Genomic DNA, 23,073 nt, shown 5'->3' with positions numbered 1-23,073 from the left:
ATTTTCACAAAAGTTGCAACTTATTAAACTTAAAGTATGTAAGATAGCACATTTACAATAGTCGCATAGTTTTGTTAACTAAAATACGCATAGAAATTATAACAGAAATCTCGCATACTCAAACTTCCAACTGTTAGAAGCGGGTGTTTCCCTCAGAAGCGTGTTAGGGCTAATGCTTCATTTGCTTTTTACCACTGACATCCCAACTGTCCGACATTTTGCGGATGACACAGCACTGTAAGCAGCTGGAGAGTCAAACTCAGTGTCCAGTTGACGAGTGCAGGCACACAGCAGTCAATGCAATTACTAAGTGGGCATCTAAGTAGCGCATTAAATTAAACGACTCCAAATCAAGTCACGTCAACTTTACCTTGAAAAAATCTGTATAACGTCCGATTTATGTATATAAATAATTCTTCTATACCTAGGTTTCACCTTAGATGCTTAGCTTCGCTGGAAAGAGCATGCCAAAAAAAATAAAAGGAATAAACTTGATATGAGAATAGCTAAACTATACCACCTAGTTGGCAGGAGTTACACTCTATCAATCCAAAACAAGTAGTATACAATGAAGTTCTAAAGCCGGTTTGGGCCTACGGAGCTCAACTGTGATTTCGCTGAAGTCAGGATTTGAGAACTTTACATAGTTAATGTAATCTAGGCGTGAATTCATTGGTAAATGAGAAATACAAACTTGCAAAATCTCATGAACTGAGGCTTAGATAGCATGTAAAAGAGGAGGCTCCCAGACTCATCAAAGCTACTGGGTGAGAAATCCGGTGGAAACGCAAAAAGCCTTCCGACTTAGGAAGCGAATAGTAGCAGGTCGCAATCGGCCTAAATATAACTCTTTCAGTCTGAAGCTACTGAAAACGAGGTGCGGAGTGTGCATTACAAATTTTATACCGCAAATATCAATTTATTTGTAAGATATCCTAATGAAAAGAAGAGATCAAGTTTTCCTGATATTAATATGGCCTGATGCTAAAACTGAATACAATCGGGGAAGGACCTAACCCAAATATGCTCGTTATTCGTCGAATTGTTGAAAATTTCACACATGCACTTAAAGTTTAAGTACCAATAAGGCAAAGAATCTCTCAAAGTAATGAAAATATTGCTGCCGTTCAGACTAGTATTGCTGAAGACCGTAATTTGTCGATTCCAAAACGTTCGCAAGAATTGGGACTGTCTCAAACCACAACTTGAAAACGATTTTTGTTTTTTAAGAAAATCATCTTCTTCAGTGAGACTCACTTTTATCTGAGTGGAATGGTTCTTGATAAACCTTTCTACCTCTTCTTTATTCACTTACTAAGGTATAGCCAAGTTTACAACAGTGCGCCAGATGTTCGTCCTTTGTCCTGTTTGGCGCCAATTGGAGATTCCAGGTGTATCCAGGTCCTTCTCCACTTGGTCTTTCCAAAGGAGTAGAAGTCTTCCTCTTCCTCTGCTTCCTCTGGCGGATACTGTATCAGATACTCTCAGAGCTGGAGTGTTTTCATCCATTCATATACCTGTATCTCAATGACACAACTCGTCAGCTTCCATTAGCTGCGGTATTCGCCGTTGCCAATGCGCAAAGGACCATAAATCTTCCACAGAACCTTTAACTAGAAAACTCGTAGTCTCGACTCATCAAATGTTGTCATCGTCCATGCATCTACACCATATAGCAGGTCGCGGATGATGATGAGTGACTTGTTGTTGATGTTTGGTCTTCGTTCGTAAGATATATGAAATTATCAACAGGTGTCACTGTTCAAAGTTTTGAGATTTCAACACTGATATTATTGTTGTTATTAATGCTGGTTTCAAGATAGACGAGATTATATACAATTTCAAAGTTATGAGTTTCAACACTGATGTGTCTTGAAGAACTCTTTGTCGTATAACTAAGTTACTTAAGATCTTGATCTCAAAGAATTCTATGTCATACTTTGACTTGAGCGACACTCTGCATTTCGCTAAATCGCTGAAAAGAAAAGATCGCTAAAAAGAACTGTTACTTAAAACAAATCTTGTAAATCAAATCGACTCGACTCAGAATTATCTGTTACATATACATAAGTCCATAAATAGACGGCGCCACTTTGAGATTAAATAGTAAGGAGTAAAACACGCAGCTCACGCTTACAGTCTTAGAGCAAGTATCCTCTAGGCAGCCAAAACAGCCCTCCCCAGTGTTGTATGCTGGGTTTGGGACCAATTTGCTACCACATAAATGACGTCAAATCGTTTTTAATATTTTATTATGTAATACATTCAATAAAGAAAGTCAGAACTAAGGGTTATAACTTATAAATAACGGATTATAGGGAAAATTTGTATTCTTAGGATTGCTTGTTAACAGTAATTTTTTGTTCTTTAATGAATTAATGACGGGTGATGTGGATGAATAGATTAGTTTATACAAGATATATCGCTTATTTAACTTTTCTTTTATAAACTAGGTGAGCTTGAAATAATTATGTTGCATAAATAATTAAACGGTTTCATTCCATTCATTGCGTTGTGGCAGCGGCATGACGTTTATTCAGTAAATTTAATTCTGTTTCGTATTCATTTTTGGCAATATTATGCGGTCCTGGACCCGAAGGCGGCAGTTTCTCTTGCATCACATGGAAGGTATTACGCAGCTGCTCTAACGAATCGGCGAGTCCCTGTTTGATGGCACCGAATTCCTGTGACATCACCGACAATTTGCCCAACAGATAATTCAAATTTGTATCCATATCCAGCATGCGGTCCTTGATATCCTCCACCTTATTGCCCATAGTAGCCATGCTGAGGAATGTGCTATTGACAAAGACCTCATTGCGTCCTTGCATTAGGGTCAGCAAGTCTCTATTTTCGCTAATCTCGCCATTCATAATGGAAATTTGACGCCAAACATGACTGATTTCCGTTTCAATTGTGGAGCTAAGATTTTGCATTGTCTCCAGCTGAGTGTTGATGACATTCTCGTCGACGGCGTCGAAACGTGTCTTCAGCAAATCGACAATCTCCTCACGTTGTTTGTCAATTATATCATTGATCTTTTGTACTGTCTGCAAAGTACCGAATTCGACTTTACGTTGTGTATCCAAGACATACTCCGAGTTTGCCATTAGAATATTATTGAATTTGCTGAAAATTTCAAGTCCTTCATTCAACTGGCTGTAGCTGGTATTCATTTCGTCGTAGAATTTCTGTAGTAATTCAGCCTGCGTATTGACGCCGACCAAAATTTTGCCAGCATCAGTCTGTAGGTTCTGTTCGGTTTCTTTGATGAGTGACGCTGTTTCCGCTTGTGCTGCGAAATAGAAAATGGAGAGATAGAGACGACAATATAAGGGGGCGTAAGATATTAGAAGAGACTTCTGCTGAAACTTACCTTTTTCTGCGCTGCTCTGCGCACTGGCCTTCACATTCTCCAGAGCGCTGAGTGTTTCGTTTGCCAATCCATGTATAAACTCTTTGTCAGCATTTGTGAGACCGTCTTGTGGCTTGGGTTGCGCACGTAACTCTTCGATACCTGTCGCCAATTCATCGAACTTCACAAACACTTTGTTCTCGAACTCCGAGTTGTCCACCGGCTCTGGCACGGGCGCTGGCGTAACGACACTATAACTAACCAATTTGTCTTCAATTTTAGTTAACATTTCTGCCGTGGACGGCACACTCTTGAATGCCACTTCGGTCTGTTCCATCATATCCTTTGAGGTGTCCAAGAGTTTTTCCACATTCGTAGACAATTTCGCGATTTGCTCGAGCATCTGTTGATTGATTCTCTCCTGCTCTTTTATGAATTCAGGTGATACGGCTGGAGCCTGGACAATTGGCGCTGGTGCTGGTACTGGCATCACTGCGGGCACCGGTGGTCGCTTGTAACACTCGTCATTCTCACGCATCCATTTGAATATGTGTTCGAGCGCCTCGCCGAGTTTTTCGGTCTGCACGTTGTACTTTTCCTCTTGCTACATGCCATATAGTAAATATTTTATCAAGCAAATAATACAGTTAGTAGAGTTTAGTTTTTTGTTACCGTTATCAAGAGCGTTTCAATTTGACTGACGCGCTCATCTAAACGTGCGAATATACCGTTTAGTGGTTCAAGACTCTTTTGTCCTTTCTGTAGCGTCTGCAGAGCTCGTTTAATTAACTCGCCAAGCGCTCTTTCGCGATGCTCGTGGCGCTCCAATTTATTGTCTAATTGGTTATAGGAATAAACTAGTGACTGCATGGTTCCGCGTATGTCATCCCGTCTGTAAATGGTGGTGGTTAAATAAACATAACCTAAATTCAGAGCCTTAAAATTGAATGGCCAGAAAGTTAAACGAATCATTTTTGGATGAAGTGTTACGGATGTGAATGAAATATAGTTCGCAGCCTATATCGCTTAGACTCCTCCGGTTTTAAGTGGATAGGTCATGCGAATCTCTGCCAACATTAAAAGCTGAGTTAAAGGTTCGAGTTATCCAGCTGTCTCCCGGTGGTCCGACAAATGGAGAATCTAACAAGTTTTTATTGGGAATGAGACGGCGCTATGGGTGCCATTTTTGCTAACTTCGGACAACAAGCGCAGTTCTGAACGACTTTACAACTGTGTTTGACGCTATTTTAGCGTAATTTGAAGTTTCTGCGTCGTTTCGATTCGAGAAACATGAATTTGTCGGAATTTTGTTTGTAGGCGAATCCATAATTAACACTTTTCACTTTTATTTTATTAAAGCACAGTGAGTTTAGCCCGTCTCGATGCAACTTTTCGAACTGATTCTGCGAGAACACAACACCTAATTATCCTTCTGTGTTCTAAAATTAACTATACAACACTGGATCAGTAGCCTTTTGACCTCTAGACGGATAAGAGCAGAATGGAACGACGCTAAAATGACCAAGGAAGTCTATAGAGGTACTTCCCAAGGTGAATCTCTGCTTCTATAGTCATTAGTGGTGAATAAACTGCTAAGGAACTTGGAAGGCAAAGCCCCTAAGATAGTGGCATATGCGGGCGACATTGCAATCTTTATAACGAGGAAGGTGTCTACAGAGCATTAGCAGTATTATGACCACCACTCTCGATAAAGTCCAGAACTGGACAACGCAAGCGGGTCTGGGATAACGGAGAAAACCGATTTGCTGGTGTTCTCAAGAAAACACAAAATGCCTCTATGGAGGTTCCCTTCTATAAATGGGGCACAACTCTTTCTCAAGTACCTTGGGGTAATCTTGGACAGTGAATTGTTGTGGAAACACAACGTGGAAGAAAGAGTGAGGAAAGCCAGCGTGTAGGCAGATGGCCGGCACGACCAACCGCCTCCCTCTCTCATGAACTGGTGCTATACAGATATTGTTAGACCAATTCTGCTCTACGTTGCAGTAGTATGGTGGACAGAGGCGTACGGAAATACACCTACCGGAAGCCAATGGAAAGGGTTCAGAGGCTCGCTGCGCTGTGCATAACGGGAGCTTTAAGAAGAACTCCAACGGCGGCTCTTGAACTGGTACTAAACCTGCCACCTATAGACCTCTTCGCTGAAAACTGTGCAGCAAAATCGGTGGGACGACTGCTGGCGGCAGGAAAATGTATAGAACCTTCGGGCAAAGCTCGGTGGGTAATGGCGGTTAGGCAAACACCGACTACATGATCCCACTTTTCAACTGGGAAAGAAGGTTCAAAGTAAACATAGAAAAGATGGCTGGCGTAACAAACATCTATACTGATGGTTCGAAAATGGCCGTTGGAGTTGGTGCGGGAATATATTGTGTAGAGTTAGGCATAAGGCAACCTTTTAAGTTGCGAACAACCGCAGTATATTTCTAGCTGAGGGTCTTTGCTATTGAGAAAACCGTGGAGCTGGCCTCTAATGCAACTGCAGACAATTCCAGAGTCAACATCTACGTAGACAGCCAAGAAGCAATCAAGGAAGTAACCTCGTATCGCATATCAGACAGAAGTGTCTTGCGAAGCAGTGGAAAGTGTTGCTAGAAGCAAGAAACTTTACTGCTACGGGTTGCCAGGCCACAAAGGCATCGAAGGCAATGAAGAAGTGGACGAGATTGCCATCTCAGAGAGAAAATTGTAACTTTAGTCTTCTACTAATTTCGGTAGTTTTTAGAACTACCCTAATGTTAAGATCCACACAATACATATGGAGTGGTAATTCGAAGAAAATGTCAGAAAACTTCCGCTTTAATTAATCAGTTTGGCGGTGAGTGGCAAGTCCATTTGCATCCACATTATTCCAACAATTTCCCAGAAGCTTCCACTCTTAAGCGGCAAGCAACTGAAACAATACAGTGAACCATAAATTTAGGATATCATAGATGATGCTAGATTTATGGTGTCTTTGACGTTTGCAAGTGAAGCATAAATAAAAAAGTGTTGCACGGCTTGGTACCATAGACAATGTATGCTCTATGAATCTTTTGCACCAGCGGCCAATGCTGAGTATATATTTACACAGAACGCAAAACGCAGAATGGGTGTGTATGCCCTACCTCTATAACACCACGCGCTGCCTTTGTTTACATTAAACGGCACCCACAATTTGAATGCAAATGACGAAAAGATGGCACTCCGTCAAATCTTCGCTGGCGGTGCCCTTAATCTCCATACGCTCAGCGCACAAGTGAGCTAGAAGAAGGCACAGACCAAAACTGCTGCCACATAAATCATCCAGGAAGCGCAACAAAGTGCTCAGGGTCAAAGCATTGATGGTATGCTTTAATGCGCCGCATTGCTGCTGCGTCTGTTGGTGGGCATGTCGCATGTCGATCAACGTTCGACGGCAATTCTGATGGCATTGCGTAATTTAGTTAGAAATGCACATCACTTGAAGTCCAAAAATAAATAAATAAGTCTTTTTTCGTAATTTTTTTCTTGCCGTGATTGTGTGTTGCTGGTGCAATCGCATGAAGTTCCGCTACAAATATGCCGCAGTTCGGCTTGCGCACGAACTCCTCATGAATTCATGTGATTGTATCAATGCTTAGGCTCCTATTTATACTTGGACTCTTGCAAGCTCTTGGTACTTAGAAGTTAGGCGATAAGACGCTGCACAACGCAAATAGCGCGTCTATTTTTGGTGCCACTGACATGCAGATTAATGAGCTGCATTCGAGACACAATTTCCAGCGGAGTGCTCGCTCATTAAGACAGTGTGGGCATTTCTTTGTATCCCCCTTAGAATGAGTTTGTCTTTACTGGATTTGCCTTGCAATGCATGTGAAGTGTGTTTTCCTCATTACTATTTCATCTCGAATTGGCGCCGTCTATTTATGGACTTATGTATAAGTAACAGACAATTCAGAGTCGAGAAATTGGATTTTAAGTATATATGTATACCTGTCGAATCAGTGGATATTACGATAATTGTTTTAAGGAACAGTACTTTTTAGCGATCTTTTCTTTTAAGCGATTTGGCGAAATGCTGAAAGTCACTTAAGTCAAAGTATAACATAGAATTCCTCGAGAGCAAGGTCTTAAGTAACTTTGTAATACGACAAAGAGTTCTTCAAGGCTGAAGTCTGGACCGTTTTTACACCTGTTGTCGCATTCGGGACTTGGTTCACACATCGGTGATGATACTCATAACTTTGAAGTCGTAATAATTTCCTTGGAACCAGCATTAATAACAACAACAATATCAGTCCTGAAATCCAACGCAGAATCACTCTTGTCAAGTGGTGCCTCTTTGGACTGCGTAGGCAATTGAAAAGTAAAGTCCTCTCTCGACGAACAAAGACTATATGGTGCTGAGGCATGGACGATGACAAAACCTGATGAGTCGGCGATAGGAGTGTTCAAGGGAGATGTTTTGCTGAAGATTTATGGTCCGATTTATCGTCGTACAGTTCATCGGTACGAGATATACGACGACATTGACGTACAGAATTTGTCCGGAAAGTAATAGGATTGATTTTATTCCGCCGTGACTGTACTTCGGAGCGTGCGCGAACCGACTGCATTCGGAACCAAGCATTTTTGGACGGCCGGGAAGAGGTCACTGAGGAATGAGCAAATCCAAATTGAAAAGGATACTTATTGTCTTTTTTGACATCAAAGGCATCGTTCACCATGCATTTATTCCACCTGGACAAACCGTCAACGACAAGTTTTACGTGGAAGTCCTCAAGAGACTCAAACGAAGGGTAAATCGGGTCCGACAAGACATCGCAAGTTGCACCAAGACAATGCCCCGGCTCACACCTCCTTTCTTGTGAACAGCTACCTAACCAAGGCCGTCATCCCAATGCCTCCGCAGCTGCCCTACAGCCCAGATGTGGGCCCCGGACTTTTTTTGTTCCCTTGCCTGAAAAGGCCGATGAAAGGGAATCCAAACAGCATGCACCTCGGCTCTCAAGGCAATTCCGGAGAATGCCTTCCGTGACCCCTTCAATGCTTGGAAATCGCGCTGACAGCGCTGCATCGACGCAAAAGGAGCGTATTTTGAAAGTTTTTAAAGAATTGTAACGATTGGTTCAATAAATTTTTTTAAATCGACTGAGTCCTATTACTTTCCGGACAAACTCTGTAGTTCAGTAAACCAATAGACTGCGAATACGCTGGCTGGTCATGTTGTCCTAATGGATGAGAATACTTCAGCTTTGAAAGGTTGCTTTACAGCTGCTATGGATGTATTGAACCGATTTCATTAAGATATATCGGAAATTGGTTATTTTTTTCATAAAGCCAGCCACAGTTCTGAGCTTCTCGTATTCGGCACCTTCGTACTGGAAAAGGTATATTTCTATTTCGACTACTTTTGGGAGTTACCATATATTAGAGGCACAAAGTGGATTTTTAACACCTAAGATTACGATCAAAGTATAAACCCCGTTCTTTTGTTATGAAAATGACATATGTATAAGTGAATTTTAACTGATAAATAACCTACATATATGTACAGGGTTTAAACAAATATACCCAGTCTTTGGCAGCCTGTGTACTTCCTTTCAAAATCTAAATCACTATATGATCGCGATGTGTTGATGTTATAATAACAGCAGAAATAGATACCAATTAGCCAAAAAATCTGTACTCACGATAATTCAGCTTGCGCTGGATACAATAAGCTCAAGGTGACCAGGCTCAGAAACACCACACCAATTAGGCGACGCATTGCTGTGGTCTTTGCCGTTCGCGCGTCAATGGAAGAATTCTGTATTTAAAGTTGCAGCTGAGTGCTTGCGCAGTGGATCTCCTGCAAAGGAAAGAAGAAAAAGGAAAAGAAAAAGAAAAAACAATTATGCATTAGTAGATATTGAGAATAATTGTGAGTATTGGTTGAATATGGTGTTGGCATGTTGGCGATTCGAATCAAGAGCATTGCTGCATTATTGCGTGCACCAAATGTGCTGGCACTCGACGCAACAGCTGCAGTGGCAATTCAACAGCTATCGGATGCTATAATTTGCAGTTACACTTAAATATAAAAAACACTCATTTGACTTCCTTTCGAAATCGAATTGAATTGAATGGAATTCACTTGAAATGAAGTGAAGTGCAGTGAAGATAATTAAGTGCATAGCAAAGTGCATATATATGATATATGTAGATACACTTGAATGAAGTGTCTAATAATCTTAAAACTAAAGACGATACGGAAGTAAATACATATCTATAAGTAACATATTTGACTATTTTGTCGTGGTTTCAAAACTCTCAGCAGACTATGTATTCTCCAAAATAACAGCCGAAAAGTATTCTAACAACTCCAGGTGTTTTCCAAGCTTGCTTAATGGCTAAAAATCTAGAACCATTTGATTTAAAAATCTTTACATTTAAAATTATTCTTATTAGGCGTCTTCGTTTCGCCACTATCCAGCTCGCTATGCCTATTCTGTATGCCAGAGAGTATTTCGGTTAGTGAAAGTGGTCGAACTGCTTGATATTTAATCAATTTGATATGCCAGTCGAATGCATTTATAACAGCTGTATGTTCGATTCGTCACTCTACATTGTCTAATGAATCAAAGATCAATTTCCTCAATCAATTGTGCTGAAATATAATTTTAGAAGGAGGAGTGATATATTTGTAGAGACCGTCATCAAATTAGTGCTCTTTCGGACTTAACGGAACTTTTCGTATTCAAAATGAATGCATTCCGAGTTAAATGGTTAGTATTAGACTGGAATAAATTTAGTTCCTTCAACGAATTTCTCTGAATGACTTTAGATGGCTCGCCACTACATAAATAAATTCGTTTTTTTAGTCCAATTTAAGCATCCGAATTTTTCTGGATGACCATAAATTACTTACTATTGGGTCGTTCACTAAGTAGTTTCGTTATTCAAGCGCGATTGTTTTATTGTTATGAAATTATATATTCTACATTTTGATCCAGTATCCTTTGCCATCTTAGAGGCAAGAGGTTGATTCCACGCTCATAAAATGTTTGATCCTTGCAGGCAAACAACTGATTCAAGACATTTTGACGTCCTGATTAATGGTAAAGGTTCTCCTATCGAAAAATTTTGCAGAGGCCCGAATAAGTAATAGTCCGAAGGTGCTAAGTCTACAGAATATGTTAGATGTGGTAGCATATTCCATTCGTACTTCAAAAGCTTTTGGCTTGTCATAAAACTTGTATGAGGTCTCTTTTTTCTTTTTACTAGTGAAATACGACACCTTTTCTATTGATCAATTCGGGCTATCATGCTATTGTCAGACCAAATCTCAAAATAATCTATCCTTTTGAAACCCCACCAAATAGACAATATAACCTGTTTTGGTGACTATCGGCTTTCGAAGTGATTTAAGGGGTTACATGGGTTACGGGTTTCAAAAAACGATTTTTTTTTTATTTTCTTATTAAATTCTACAACACCTCTAGAATATTATTCTAAATTTTAAAGTTGATCCGATTAATAGTTTTGGAGATACAGTCTTGAGAACTTGTGCGCTCGAGGCTAGCTAGGCTAAGTGTGCCGTCTTTAAACGCGTTTTTCTCGAAACTATGTTTTTAAGGTCGGTTGGCAAGATTTTTCGAGAATTACTCAACCAATCTTCATGAAATTTTACACAGTCTTTTGAGATACATTTCTTAAAGACTTGGACGAAGGATTTTTTTTTTTGATTACAACTATTTGAAAAAAAAATTGCGAAATTTTGACTGAAATTTTCTTTTTTAATGTCTGCCGAAAATCCAATTTTCAGTTTTTTTCTTTCATCCAATTTCTAAGTTAAGGCTTTTACAAAAACACGTATTTTTTCACTCTAGATGAACCTGTAAGGAGTTATCCTGTCAACACGGGTGCATTCTTTTTCCGAGTGGTTGCCGAAAATGGCATCGCAATGGCCGAGTTTAAAATATTTTTTTCTAAAAATCTCAGAAGTCTTTCTTAAAAGTGTATGTTGTAACAATAAAAAATTCTATTGAAATATTTAATTTTTATATGAGCAAAAAATTGTTGAAAAAAAGCTGTTTTTACCCGAAGAAATCCATGTAACCCCTTAACAAATGTGAGGAAGATCTCTCGATAAAGTAAACCTTCCAAACTAAAGTTTACAGCGTTTTATTTCAGAAGTCCCATTGGACATACTTGTATCTGCTGTTAACTGTTTTTTACTATAGTTCAAGTCAGCTCATCTTCCTCAACTGTCACACAATCACTAGTTGTCACATTTCGCTAAAAACTCTCTCTAATCTAACGGTGTTGTTCCAAAAAAGGATACTGATTTTTTTAACGTTCCTCGTTTATAAGAGGGAAGCCAAAGCTGATCAGTTGGTACACAAATGGTGAATTTCTTTTACCAATTTTCATTCGCGAATATAAACAATTACATTTACATTTCGATAATCTCAATAACTAGAGCAACTGCAACTGTTGTCTGCAATAAATTACCAGTGGCGGCCACATTTTATAAATATTTAGATTGCTCACTTCTTTCACATGCAAGTATTTAATGAAAATTTTCTTTAAAATTTTACATACTGCATTCGAACTTGCAAACAAAATTAAATAAACAAAAATCCTTGTAGAATATTTCAATTATAATTCTTTTGCTTTTTTGTTTAAAATTCCAGTGTTCCAGCAATAAAATATTGTTTGTAAACATGTATGTATGTCCAGTAATATATTTTGCTTTCGTGATGTGTAAACGATTCAATAAAAAATATGTTTTAATGGCGGATAAATGAATTAACCTCAAAACAAAATTATTTTTGCAGCCAAAAGCAAATTGGATTATGTTTTAAACATTAAATTTTATAATAGATATGTATGTTAGCAACAACTTATAAGATGACTTGAAGTTTCAGAAAACTGCAGTAGTTGGAGAACAGCCTTTGTACTCTATGTAATACAAAAATATGTGCATATATGTATATATGATGATGATATATGAAAGTATGAGGGCTGTTTGAAATGTCAGTGTGATTTGGACATTTTCACAGAACTCTGCTCTTGGCGAATGCTATATGCTAGCATACTAATTTGAAGCAAACTGAGCGAAGGCTAAAACTCAAGCCAAACTAAAGCTAAACTCAAGCTTTGAAAAAAATCAAGCACGAAAAATTGGCAAAAAAAAATTTATATTATACTATTGTGGGCAAAAAATAGTAAGACTTTTTAGTTTAAATTTCACGCAAAAACCGCTTTGTCGAAATTTCTTTTTCTAGGTTGGTAGTCACATCTGGTCATATGCCAAAATAATTATTAGTTTTTAGTATTCCTTTTCTTTTCTGTATTACTTAAAGTGTATTCGCGATTTTACGATAAGTGAAATTACTCAACAAAAAAGTTCCATTAAATTTTGATTACGGAATCGATTTTCCAGTGCCAAAACATTCAGAATGTAGGAAAAGGGTTGCGGTGAAAATTTTTTTTGCGAGCAAGTTTTGTTTTCGATTGGTAAAAATTATTCAAAGAGGGTCGAAAACGCGTTGACGACGGTCACCATCATCCAGGACGGCCATCACCATCAACCGATCATCAACACGTCAATAAAATACGGGAAATATTGCTTGAGAATCGGCTATTAACAGTCAGAGATCTTACTAGCATCGTTGGAATATCAAAAAGATCAATTAAAACCATTTTGAAAAATTATATGGGCCTTAAGAAACGTGAAAGCACGATTGGTTCCAAATCACTAAGTTTTTTCAAAAACAGCGGCGAGTTAACGTCCACAAAACAATGCTTTCCAACTACCAGGATATAATGAAACGTATTATTACTGGCGATGAGTCTTGGATCAATGCTTACGACCCGGAAACAAACGATCAATCGGCCGAATATCGTGGCAAAGGTGAGCAGAAGCCCAAAATAACACGTCAAAAAAGTTCAAAAATCAATGTTATGTTGACAGTTTTCTTCGATTATAGAGGTGTGGTGCACTCCGAATTCCTTCCGACCGGCCAAACTGCCAACAAGGAATACTATTTGAGCGTTATGCGATGTTTGTACGAAACTATATGTAAAAAGAGGCCGGAATTATGGGTCGACAATTCTTGGTTTTTGCACCACGCTTCGCTTAACTGTCAACCAATATCGTGCCACAACCACCGTATTTGCCTGATTTAGCTCACAGAGACTCCTGACTATTCAGCAAACTCAAACGACCACTCCGGAAACCGTTTTGAGTCAATTGAAGACATTAAATGTGAATCGCTACGAGCATTGAAGACTATTACGGAAATTGACTTTAACAACTGTTTCGAGGATTGGAAAAACGTTGGCACAGGTATATTCGGGCCAAGGAGGATTACTTTGGAAGGATTTTGTAGAATATATTAAGAATTTTAGAATTATGTACAAAGTCTTACTATTTTTTGCTCATAGTAGTATGATTTTATTACAAAAATGAGACTGGACAACAAAACTAATAAAAACAAGTAACTACAGTCCGCCTTCGATCCGCTATTTCTTAAGCTCATTCTTCAAAATTTTCATCTTTTTATCAGAAAATATAATTTTCGAGCAGCAATGAAACTAGCCAATTGCCGTTTTCCAAGCCTCTCTGTAACTAGGCTAGTCTAATGCTTTTATTACAGATGTTTGTTCGATTCGCCACTATCTTGGATCAGAGATTATCAGTTACAGGAAACGCATGATGTGGTTGTAACTGAAGACTTCAAAATATAGACAGTTTTATAAAGACTATTAAAGAGTATTACAATCGTTCACAATAGAACTTACGTACCGTGATGAGGCTTTTTGTTCAATGTGATAACCTGAATAAAATAGGGATACATAACAGTATACCAAAAGCCTAAGTGAAAGTTAAAGTTTTAAGCTTTCTGTATGAAAAAGTTAACAAAGGAGACTTTTGGACACATTCCTATTCCTTATAAGTTTCAGCCTAATAGGAAAAGAAGTGATTTGCCATGAAGATAATGTTCTTTCAAACAATGGAAAAAATTTCTTAGCGTACATTTCATTGAAAAAGTTACTGCATAATCGGGGGTTCCTCGTAAATTTGCACATCTTGCTTTTTTTAGTTTGAGTTCGCATTTTATTTGCATCTCTTTAAACTTATTTGTACACACACACGAACAAAGTGTTTCAAATACGCAATTTAGATATTACAAAGCAGCGTAAGAATATATGCGTTTTAGCATCACTTGTTTTGTTTTTGTATTCTTTTAATTTTATGACCACACAAATGGTGCTCCAGTTCCCAACGTTAAAATGCAATTTGGTTTCTCTTTGTTTTTTCTTTCTTTTATATTTTTAATTTTTGCTAAATTGGGTCAAAGAACTTTTGGCAAATTCTATTCTCGATTTTATGACGTGTAGCACACAATTTATGATTTTCTCTCCGATTTGTCATCGATTTTCATAAGAAGCGAAATATTTTAGCTGTGATAAAGAGAGATGAAAACTAACTGATATACATATATGTATATCCATAAAGATCTCTGTAAATCATCAGTGGAGGACTATTGTTTCTCCTTCAGAGATCGCGTGTAACTAGAAAAATATATATATTTTTTTTTCCAAAAATTTTACCGTATATTCTTTAAGTGATCGTTTCCGGTAAAGATCGTTTAAATTTTAAAACACTCGATACAGTACTTAAGGTTAAGAAATGAGAAGCTTTTCAAGTAACATTTTTTGCTATCACTGTGAAACAAATGACACCAGCACCGTGTGAGATTACAGAAACATTGAAGATTAGGTTAGATTAGACGGCTGATACAGCGAACGCACTTTGACTGCTATAAGTAGTACTTTGCCATAGAAAAATATATCCCCTGTATTCGATCTTATAGGTGAACAAAGCGTCTAGCCGACAATACAGATTTCTACAGGCGTTTAATTTATCTTCCTAACAAGCCTTTATCTCCCAAACGAGGAAAAAACAAGAAGATAGTGTCGAGATACTTCCAACTTCTTCCATACCTTACAGCATGGACGCCAATAGGGCAATGACCTGTTAGAATCCCCACTAGTGAGAGCCTAGCCTCACAGAGGCCAAAGAGTTCACTAACGAGTGATCCAAGTAGAGGTATTTTTTTCAATCGCTCTTTTTTGGCAGATCAAGTGTGAGTCGTGTCAAGCTGTCATGTCATTTTTGTTGAGTATTGTTCGGCATTTCATCACGGAAAGACTTACGCCTTAACAACGCTTACAAATCGTTCAACTTTATTATGAAAATTCACGATCTGTAAGGAATGTGTTTCGAACGACTGGCTCAACTTATGGTTAACACAATCGGCTAACTGACTGAGCGTACTATTCGCAAAACCATCACACATCTTGAGACCAAGCATTCATTATTGGATAATATTCCACCGAATAGACAATGTCCAGCACGCCAGTGAAGAAAATATAGCAGCCGTAACTGAGAGTGTAAACGAAGACCGTGGAGAGTCGATTCAGCGCCGTTCGCAGCAACTCGTACTGACGTAAGAAACGACTTGGTGCATTTTACTGTCGAGATCTTAAATTGAAAGCGCACAAAATACCGCTTGTGCAAGAAATGAAGCCGTTTGATCTTCCCAAGCAACATTCCTTCGTTATTTGGGCTCATGAAAAGTTCCAAGAAGATCCAACATTTTCGAGCCAAATATTGTTCAGCGATGAGGTTCATTTCTGACTCAAGGGTATGTAAAAAGCATAATTGCCGCATTTGGGACGAAGTGCGCAATCTGAAGAGATTCAAGGGCTGCCATTTCATAAAAAAACAACGGTTTGATTTGGTTTGTGGGCCGGTGAAATCATCGGTTCATATTTCTTCAAAAATAATGCCGATGAGAACGTAACCGTCAATGGCGACCGTTATCGCGCCATGATAACCGACTATTTGATGCCTGAAATTGAAGCTCGTGATCTCACCGACATTTGGTTTCAACAAGACGGTAGCACTTCTCACACATCACATCAAATCCATTGATTTATTGAGAGAACACTTCGGTGAGCAGATCATTTCACGTTTTGGACCGGTCTATTGGCCACCAAGATCGTGTGATATCACACCGTTAGACTTTTTCCCTTGGCGATATTTAAAGTGTAAAGTCTATGCGGACAATCCTGTCTCGATTCCGGCCTTGGAGCGAAACATCATGCGTGTCATACGCCAGTTACCAGTCGAAATGCTCGAACGAGTCATCGAAAATTGGACTCAACGGATGGAACATCTGAGATGTAGCCACGGCCAACACTTGAAAGAGATAATCTTCAAAAAATAAATACCAAAGAATGTTCTTTCGAGTGATAATAAGCATTAACCATTAAGTTTGAGGTTTCTGTGGTTTTTCTTAAAAAAAAAGTGAGGTTCCCTACGAAATGCATCAACCTTTATATGTTTTTAAATTATGTTTTTGTGAAAAACTAAAATTGAAAATAATTTGAAATTCTTTAAGTTGTAAACACATGGCATTAAAAGTATTTTTTTATACAAGTTATCAGCCAGACTTTATGAACAAAAAATTGTTTGCTTAAAGCTACCAACAAACATTGCTTTTGATCATGTAATAATATTAAATAATTAAGTTGAACTAACTATTTGCATAAACAGCTAAATTTGCGGCGTAAAAATATTCAATATTGTTTTATTTGTTTTTTTTTTTTATTCAACAACTGATTAGTTTATACAACAATTTAATCAGTTCTAATGGGAGGCGAAAGAAAATTCAATCAACTATGGAGGGAGCTTGAGTTCTAATCTCAGTACGACATTATTTGTTTTCTTTTTATTTTTTTCCACTTTTCGTACACATTACATATTTATCTGTATATATATATACATATATGTATATACATATGTATGTGTGTTTGTGAGCTTAGTTTCATTGCATGTGCAGCTGTATGTAAGTCAAAGCATTTTATAACAATTTAATGCTTATCACTTAGGATTTTACACACATACACATACATAAGAATATTTATTTGTATACAGTCTTTAAATGGGGCAAAAGGTTGATAAATTATGATTTCATGCGGTAGAAAATGTTTTGATGTTTTGCGGCCAGCGACAAATTGTTTTCATTATTGCAAAAAAAAAAAACGTGCATTTTACAATATTACTTGATTCCGTTTTTTCTTTATAGTTTTAATTGATAAATGTAGAAAGCAGCGATTAAATATATTGATTTTGCCTTTTGACAAGGACTAAGTTGTGAAATTGTAATAAATTATGTAAATTATTAAAAAAAAATACTTTATATTTGAAAAATATAGATTTTCAACACTGCCAAATGGGTAATAAAGAATTTCAGAAATGTTTTCTAGTTTTCAGCAAAAGCACTTTTAAGGCGTTATATCCACCTTTGAATTTCAAGATATTGATTTTTTGCGGATATACCTAATGTATGGACTCCTTAAAAGTGCTTTTGGCAAAAACTAGAAAACATTTCTGAAATTTTTTATTGCCTATTTGGCATATTGTGTAGTCGAAAATGTCTTTTCGTATTTTGTCATAGATGTCGTTGCAGTCGTATATCTCCAGTGCTACTTATCACATTGTGTCATACCATATAGTGTTAGAAAGGTGAAATTTTAAGCTTCATTTAACCAATTTTTTAATTAAATTTTAATAAAATTAAATTCGGGGGAAGTTGAAGAAAAATTACAACTGTTCAAAAATTAGTGAAAATAATGAAGAAATTCGCTGTATTTTGAAATTTTTGTATAAAAAAGGGAAGAATGTCACGCAAGCCACCAATGATATTTGTGAAGTTTAAGAATACGATGTTTTATCAGTTCGTGTAGCACAATGGTTCACGAGCTTCCGTTCTGGAAATTTCGTTGTGAAAGATGCACCTCGCTCTGGTCGACCTATCGTTGAAAAAGTCGCCGAAATTATCGAAAATATCGACCAGAACTGTCACACAAGCAGCCATGACATCGTTAAGGAACTTAACATTCATTATCAAACGATTTTGAAACATTTAAAAAAGGCTGGCTACAAAAAGAAGCTCGCTGTTTGGGTACCACATGAATTGCCTGTGAAAAATTTAATGGACCGAATTAACATCTGCGATTCTTTGCTGAAATGAAATGAAATCGAATCATTTCTGAAGCGAAAGGTAACAGGAGACGAAAAGTGGATCAAATACGGCAATAATGTGCGAAAAATATCTTGGTGCATGCGTAGTGAAGCTCAACAAATGGTCGCAAAGCCAAAATTGACGCCTCGAAAGGTTATGCTGAGTGTTTGGTGGAATTAAAAAGGAATCATCCATTATGAGCTGCTCCAGCCTGGTCGAACGATTGATTCTACATTTTACTGTCAACAAACAACTGATGAGATTGAAGCAAGCAATCGAAAAAACGGCCAGAACTGATCAACAGAAAGAACTTCCTGTTCCATCAGGACAACGCTAGACCACACACATCTTTGATGACTCGGCAAAAACTGGGAGAGCTTGGCTGGGTAGGATTGATGCATCCATCATATAGCTCTGAACTTGCACCATCGGACTGCCATTTGTTTCGGTCCAATGCAGAACTCCCTTAATGGAGTAAAGTTGGCTTCAAGAGAAGCCTGTGAAAATTACTTGTCGCAGTTTTTCGCCGAGAAACCAGAAAAGTTTTACACTGAAGGAATAATGTCTCTAGCGGAAAAATAGCAAATGTGGTCGACCAAAATGGTACATATTTGATGCATTAAAGTTCATTATAAATAAAAAAATAAGTTTAAGTTTTATTAGAATTACGAAAAGACTTTTTCGACTACCCAATATATCCGCAAACATGTAGTTTAAAATCAAGTATAGATTACTCAGATGTCTAGACTTTCATAGCTTCATTGGTGTATTAAACCCTCTTAATAGCGATAGTCAGCATAGACATAGCGGCATGAGACGCGTAAAGTTTAGTAGGCGTGGAATTATCAAACATTTCCGGTATAAACATACATCTAGACAATGTGCCAGTTGTTCAGAATTTTTTATGGCTACCTATGCCAATTATTTTCAAAAACGTGAGAGGGTTTTATTTAGGTATTAAGCATTCCCAAGTAAGGTCTAGCTTTTTTGTTGAATGGCTTCAAATTTTAAACGAAAATTCACTAATAACTGCATTTTGGTATTCATAACTGTGAGATATGTCATATACATATATACTATATACATATACATATGTATGTATATGCATATGCTGTCTTGAAATTATCTCCCAAGTACGAAACAGAAAATGTGCTTGAATTATAATTTTACGCGCATATTGCACCGAATCGTGAACTTTAAACTGATAAATGAAAATCCAAGCACTCATTCCCATAGAAAAAATATTTACTTGCGACCGTGACGTTTAGGGCTACGTATAAGTCCTTAAAATAAGAGAAAAGGGTATGCACTTTATGCCGTTATTTTACGCACAATTATTTATTGCACTTGATTTTATTTTATTTTAACTGTTGATATTATTGTAATTTATTAATTTTTCTTAATTAATTAGTTTTTTACTTTTTTCATTAATTTTAATTAATTTAATTTCAATTATTTACTTAATTATTACTTATTTTAATTCAGGAATTAATTAATTTCTTATTGGATGTATCAATTATTTTTTATTAATAATTAATTTTGTAACGATTAATTAATTTTTTAAATTATTTAATTATTTTTAATTAATTAATTAATTAAGTTAATTTTTTTATTTTTATTTTTATTACTGTTGTTTATAAATAATAATTATTTTTTTATTTAATTAATTTATTTTTTTATTTTCTTTAATTATGATTTTTAACTAATTAACTATTTTTTGGATGCATTAATTATTTTTATAATTAATTAATTTTGTAGCTATTAATTAATTATTAACTTTACTGTTCTTGATTAATTAATTATTTTATTATTTTTAATCAATAAATTTTTATTTAACTTTATTTTTCATTTTGATTTTGTATTACTGTTTTTTATAAATAATAATAATTTTTTTATTTAATTATTTTTTTTTTTTAATTTAATTTACTCTTTCATTTTTATGTACTTATCATTCTTTAATTAATTACATTTTTATATTAATTACTTTTTATAATTAATTAATAATTTAATTTATTATTGCTGCTTAGTTAATTTTGTTTTATAATTATTTTATTAATTTAATTATCAATTGACATTGTTTATTTTAATTTTTTTAATTATTATTTTTAAATTAATTAATTGTGTTAATTTTATTTATTTGCTAATTACTGTTTTTTATAAATAATTATTACTTTTTTGTTTAATTTATTTTTTATTTAGTTTATTTATTATTTATTTAATTTTTTTTTTTGATGCATTAATTATTTTTTATATTAATTTTTTTAATTAATTAATCATGTTAATTTTGTATTAACCTTTTTATTTTGATGTTTTTTATAAATAATTATTATTTTTTTAATTTATTTCATTTTTTTCTTTAATTTATTCTTTTATTTTTATCAATTTATTATTTTTTCTGAACTCAAAACGACTCCTCATCAATGAAAATGTTGACGATGCACTTTAATGCTCACCAAGTATCCGTTATATTCGACTAAGTGGCGCTAGATTAACTTGTGAACAGCTACAGATCTTACACTTGAATAGGATCTAGCTGCTAACGCTAACACACTGCGGCAATTAATCACACCGCCAACTCGGTTGACTTTCCAGCACGAGGTTCGACAAACGAATGGTTTGTGAGTTTAACAGCGCAATATTTAGGAGCCAGCTGACTTTCACGACAGAGCCCAAACGATGAGAGTTGGTAGATCGCAGCATGCGCTCAGCAAGCAGACAGTGTTGCACTTAAGATCGTTGCATCTGTGTGGTTGCTTATTTTTCTAAGGAAGGAAAAAATTATGGATGCAGGAAAATCTTTTTGATTAATTGTAACTGCACAAAGCCTGCACATGTTGTGCTTGAGCGCATACCAAACACACTTTTGTATGTGTGTGTGTGTATATATATACATATATAGAGTTCTTGTTGTTGTATAGAGTACGTGTTCGTGTGAAGTTCAAAGCGTCGTGTGGTTGAGAGTGGGATTAGCGGGCTGCTGCGTTTGCTCGCTATCAGCTTAGCGATGATCTTCATTGATCGTTCGTGTGGGCATAATTCATAAAAATAGGGATGCTGCTGGTTTTTTGTAGCCATATGCATACATATGTACATACATACACACGGATGTAGTAGTATGTGTAACTGTAGATGCAAGATCCATGTCTATAATCTATTTAAGAGCAAGTAAAGTCGAGTATGCAAGTACATGTTGCTGGCATGTGCTTTCACACCCTTTGCCTTGCAATTCACTGCATCTTGCTAGGCGTGCTTCAGGCGAAATGTTTCTCATGCTTGAGGGCCAAACAATATAAATAAACAAATATATTAAAGAGAGTATGGAGTTAGTAGACATGCACATGTACACTGTCGATCGGAATATTGGTAGTGGAAACGAAAGTTGATTCAAATCCACGGAACCGAGATTCGCAAACCGGATCGAGGAAGGAGTTGAAACCAAAATGTAGAGGTCTGTTGGAAGCGAAAAGCGGATCCGACTAAACGATCGAGGAAAATCAGACGACGCTGTAAAGCTAATCGTCATCCTCGAGCGGAGAGCGATACCTTCTACGTCCAGGGCTATAGTGACTGCCCGGCGATTTAGTCAAGAGACATTTAATCGTGGCACTCAAATGGCAGAAACAACACCCCCTTGGACAGTTTACACAAGAAAAATTGAGAACGACAGAGCTGAAACTGCTGGTTGCTCTTGGTACGATAGGATGAAGACCCGAGCTCGCTCTTGCCAACATTTGATGGTGCGGACTGGTTCAGTGAGGTCAAGATCCAAAAATGTAAGAATTCTATGGGTTAAGGAAGTGCTTGCAAGGTCTGTGGAAAGGGCGTCGCCGAGTGAAATGAAAAGTCGACCGTAGTTCCATTAAGCTATTTCAAAGATGAAGGTTTTTAACTATATATCACACGGCAAAAGGGTTAAGAAAGAGGTTGCCAACGGAAGCCTGTGGAGGTGGGTGCTGAAAAGATCACTTGCATTCCGCCAAAGGTGCAATGGTTCAAAACTCATCTTCCAAATAAATAATAACTGCGGCTCCTCAGAAGTCAAAATTCTGGAGATTGGAGGGTGCTGAAGGTCACCAACTCCGGCTGGGACGATGGTAGCCACAATTCAATCTCAAAATAAAAAAGTCGGCTGACTGATGATATATCCATCATATGAAAAGTTTGGGCAGATGACCCGGAGAAGGATTAAAGAGAGAAAAATGTTGAATAAATTGAAAGAATTATATAATACTTTAAACTATTCCCACCCATCATATTTAGCCGAGCTAGTACTTGTCATGAAGTCTCTTTTATATCCGACTAAGAGTGGGTTAGTCCATTTTGTATGCCTCATGGGATTTTATGAGATACTTTTTAAAGGTTTCCACAGAGGTTTTCGTTAAGCATTCGAGAAGCGGCAGCTATTAGAAATAATAAATAGGACCAAGGACCAGTAAAATTGTGGTGGGCATAATTTTCATCTATATTAGGAATTCTCGACATAAATATTCGTTGAAGCATTCGAAAAATTCCTAAATGTTCATCCTCTTTGTTTTTAGTCTTCACAACTGGGTCTAAAAAGAACTTGACCGGAGCGCAGTCAACCCAATCGATTTCATTTCGAAAAGACCGTTTTGCCTTTTAAAGCATAATTGCTAATATTACCTCCAC

The 23,073-nt window shown here is 36.7% G+C and overlaps 1 protein-coding gene across 1 annotated transcript; it reads right to left on the bottom strand.

Annotated features, from left to right (window-relative positions):
- Positions 1-2,235: 2,235 nt before the first annotated feature.
- Positions 2,236-21,053, bottom strand: LOC126751965 (uncharacterized). The gene is made up of 5 exons (XM_050462443.1): positions 20,877-21,053; positions 9,031-9,188; positions 4,028-4,247; positions 3,377-3,959; positions 2,236-3,295 (listed from the first exon to the last, which is right to left on the bottom strand). Exons 2-5 carry the CDS (start codon positions 9,105-9,107, stop codon positions 2,505-2,507), a joined length of 1,671 nt encoding a protein of 556 aa, XP_050318400.1. The 5' UTR covers positions 9,108-9,188; positions 20,877-21,053; the 3' UTR covers positions 2,236-2,504.
- Positions 21,054-23,073: the final 2,020 nt, after the last annotated feature.

The sequence above is a fragment of the Bactrocera neohumeralis genome, chromosome 3, assembly GCF_024586455.1.
Source record: "Bactrocera neohumeralis isolate Rockhampton chromosome 3, APGP_CSIRO_Bneo_wtdbg2-racon-allhic-juicebox.fasta_v2, whole genome shotgun sequence".
NCBI classification, from domain to species: Eukaryota; Metazoa; Arthropoda; class Insecta; order Diptera; family Tephritidae; genus Bactrocera; species Bactrocera neohumeralis.
This window is presented reverse-complemented; position numbering and strand designations above follow the sequence as displayed.

Coding starts and splice junctions, on each gene's coding strand:
- LOC126751965 (XM_050462443.1), bottom strand. CDS start 9,107: ATGCGTCGCCTAATTGGTGTGGTGTTTCTGAGCCTGGTCACCTTGAGC. Junction 4,248..9,030: donor CCAGCGCAAGCTGAATTATC/GTGAGTACAGAT, acceptor CACCATTTACAG/ACGGGATGACATACGCGGAA. Junction 3,960..4,027: donor TTGAAACGCTCTTGATAACG/GTAACAAAAAAC, acceptor TATGGCATGTAG/CAAGAGGAAAAGTACAACGT.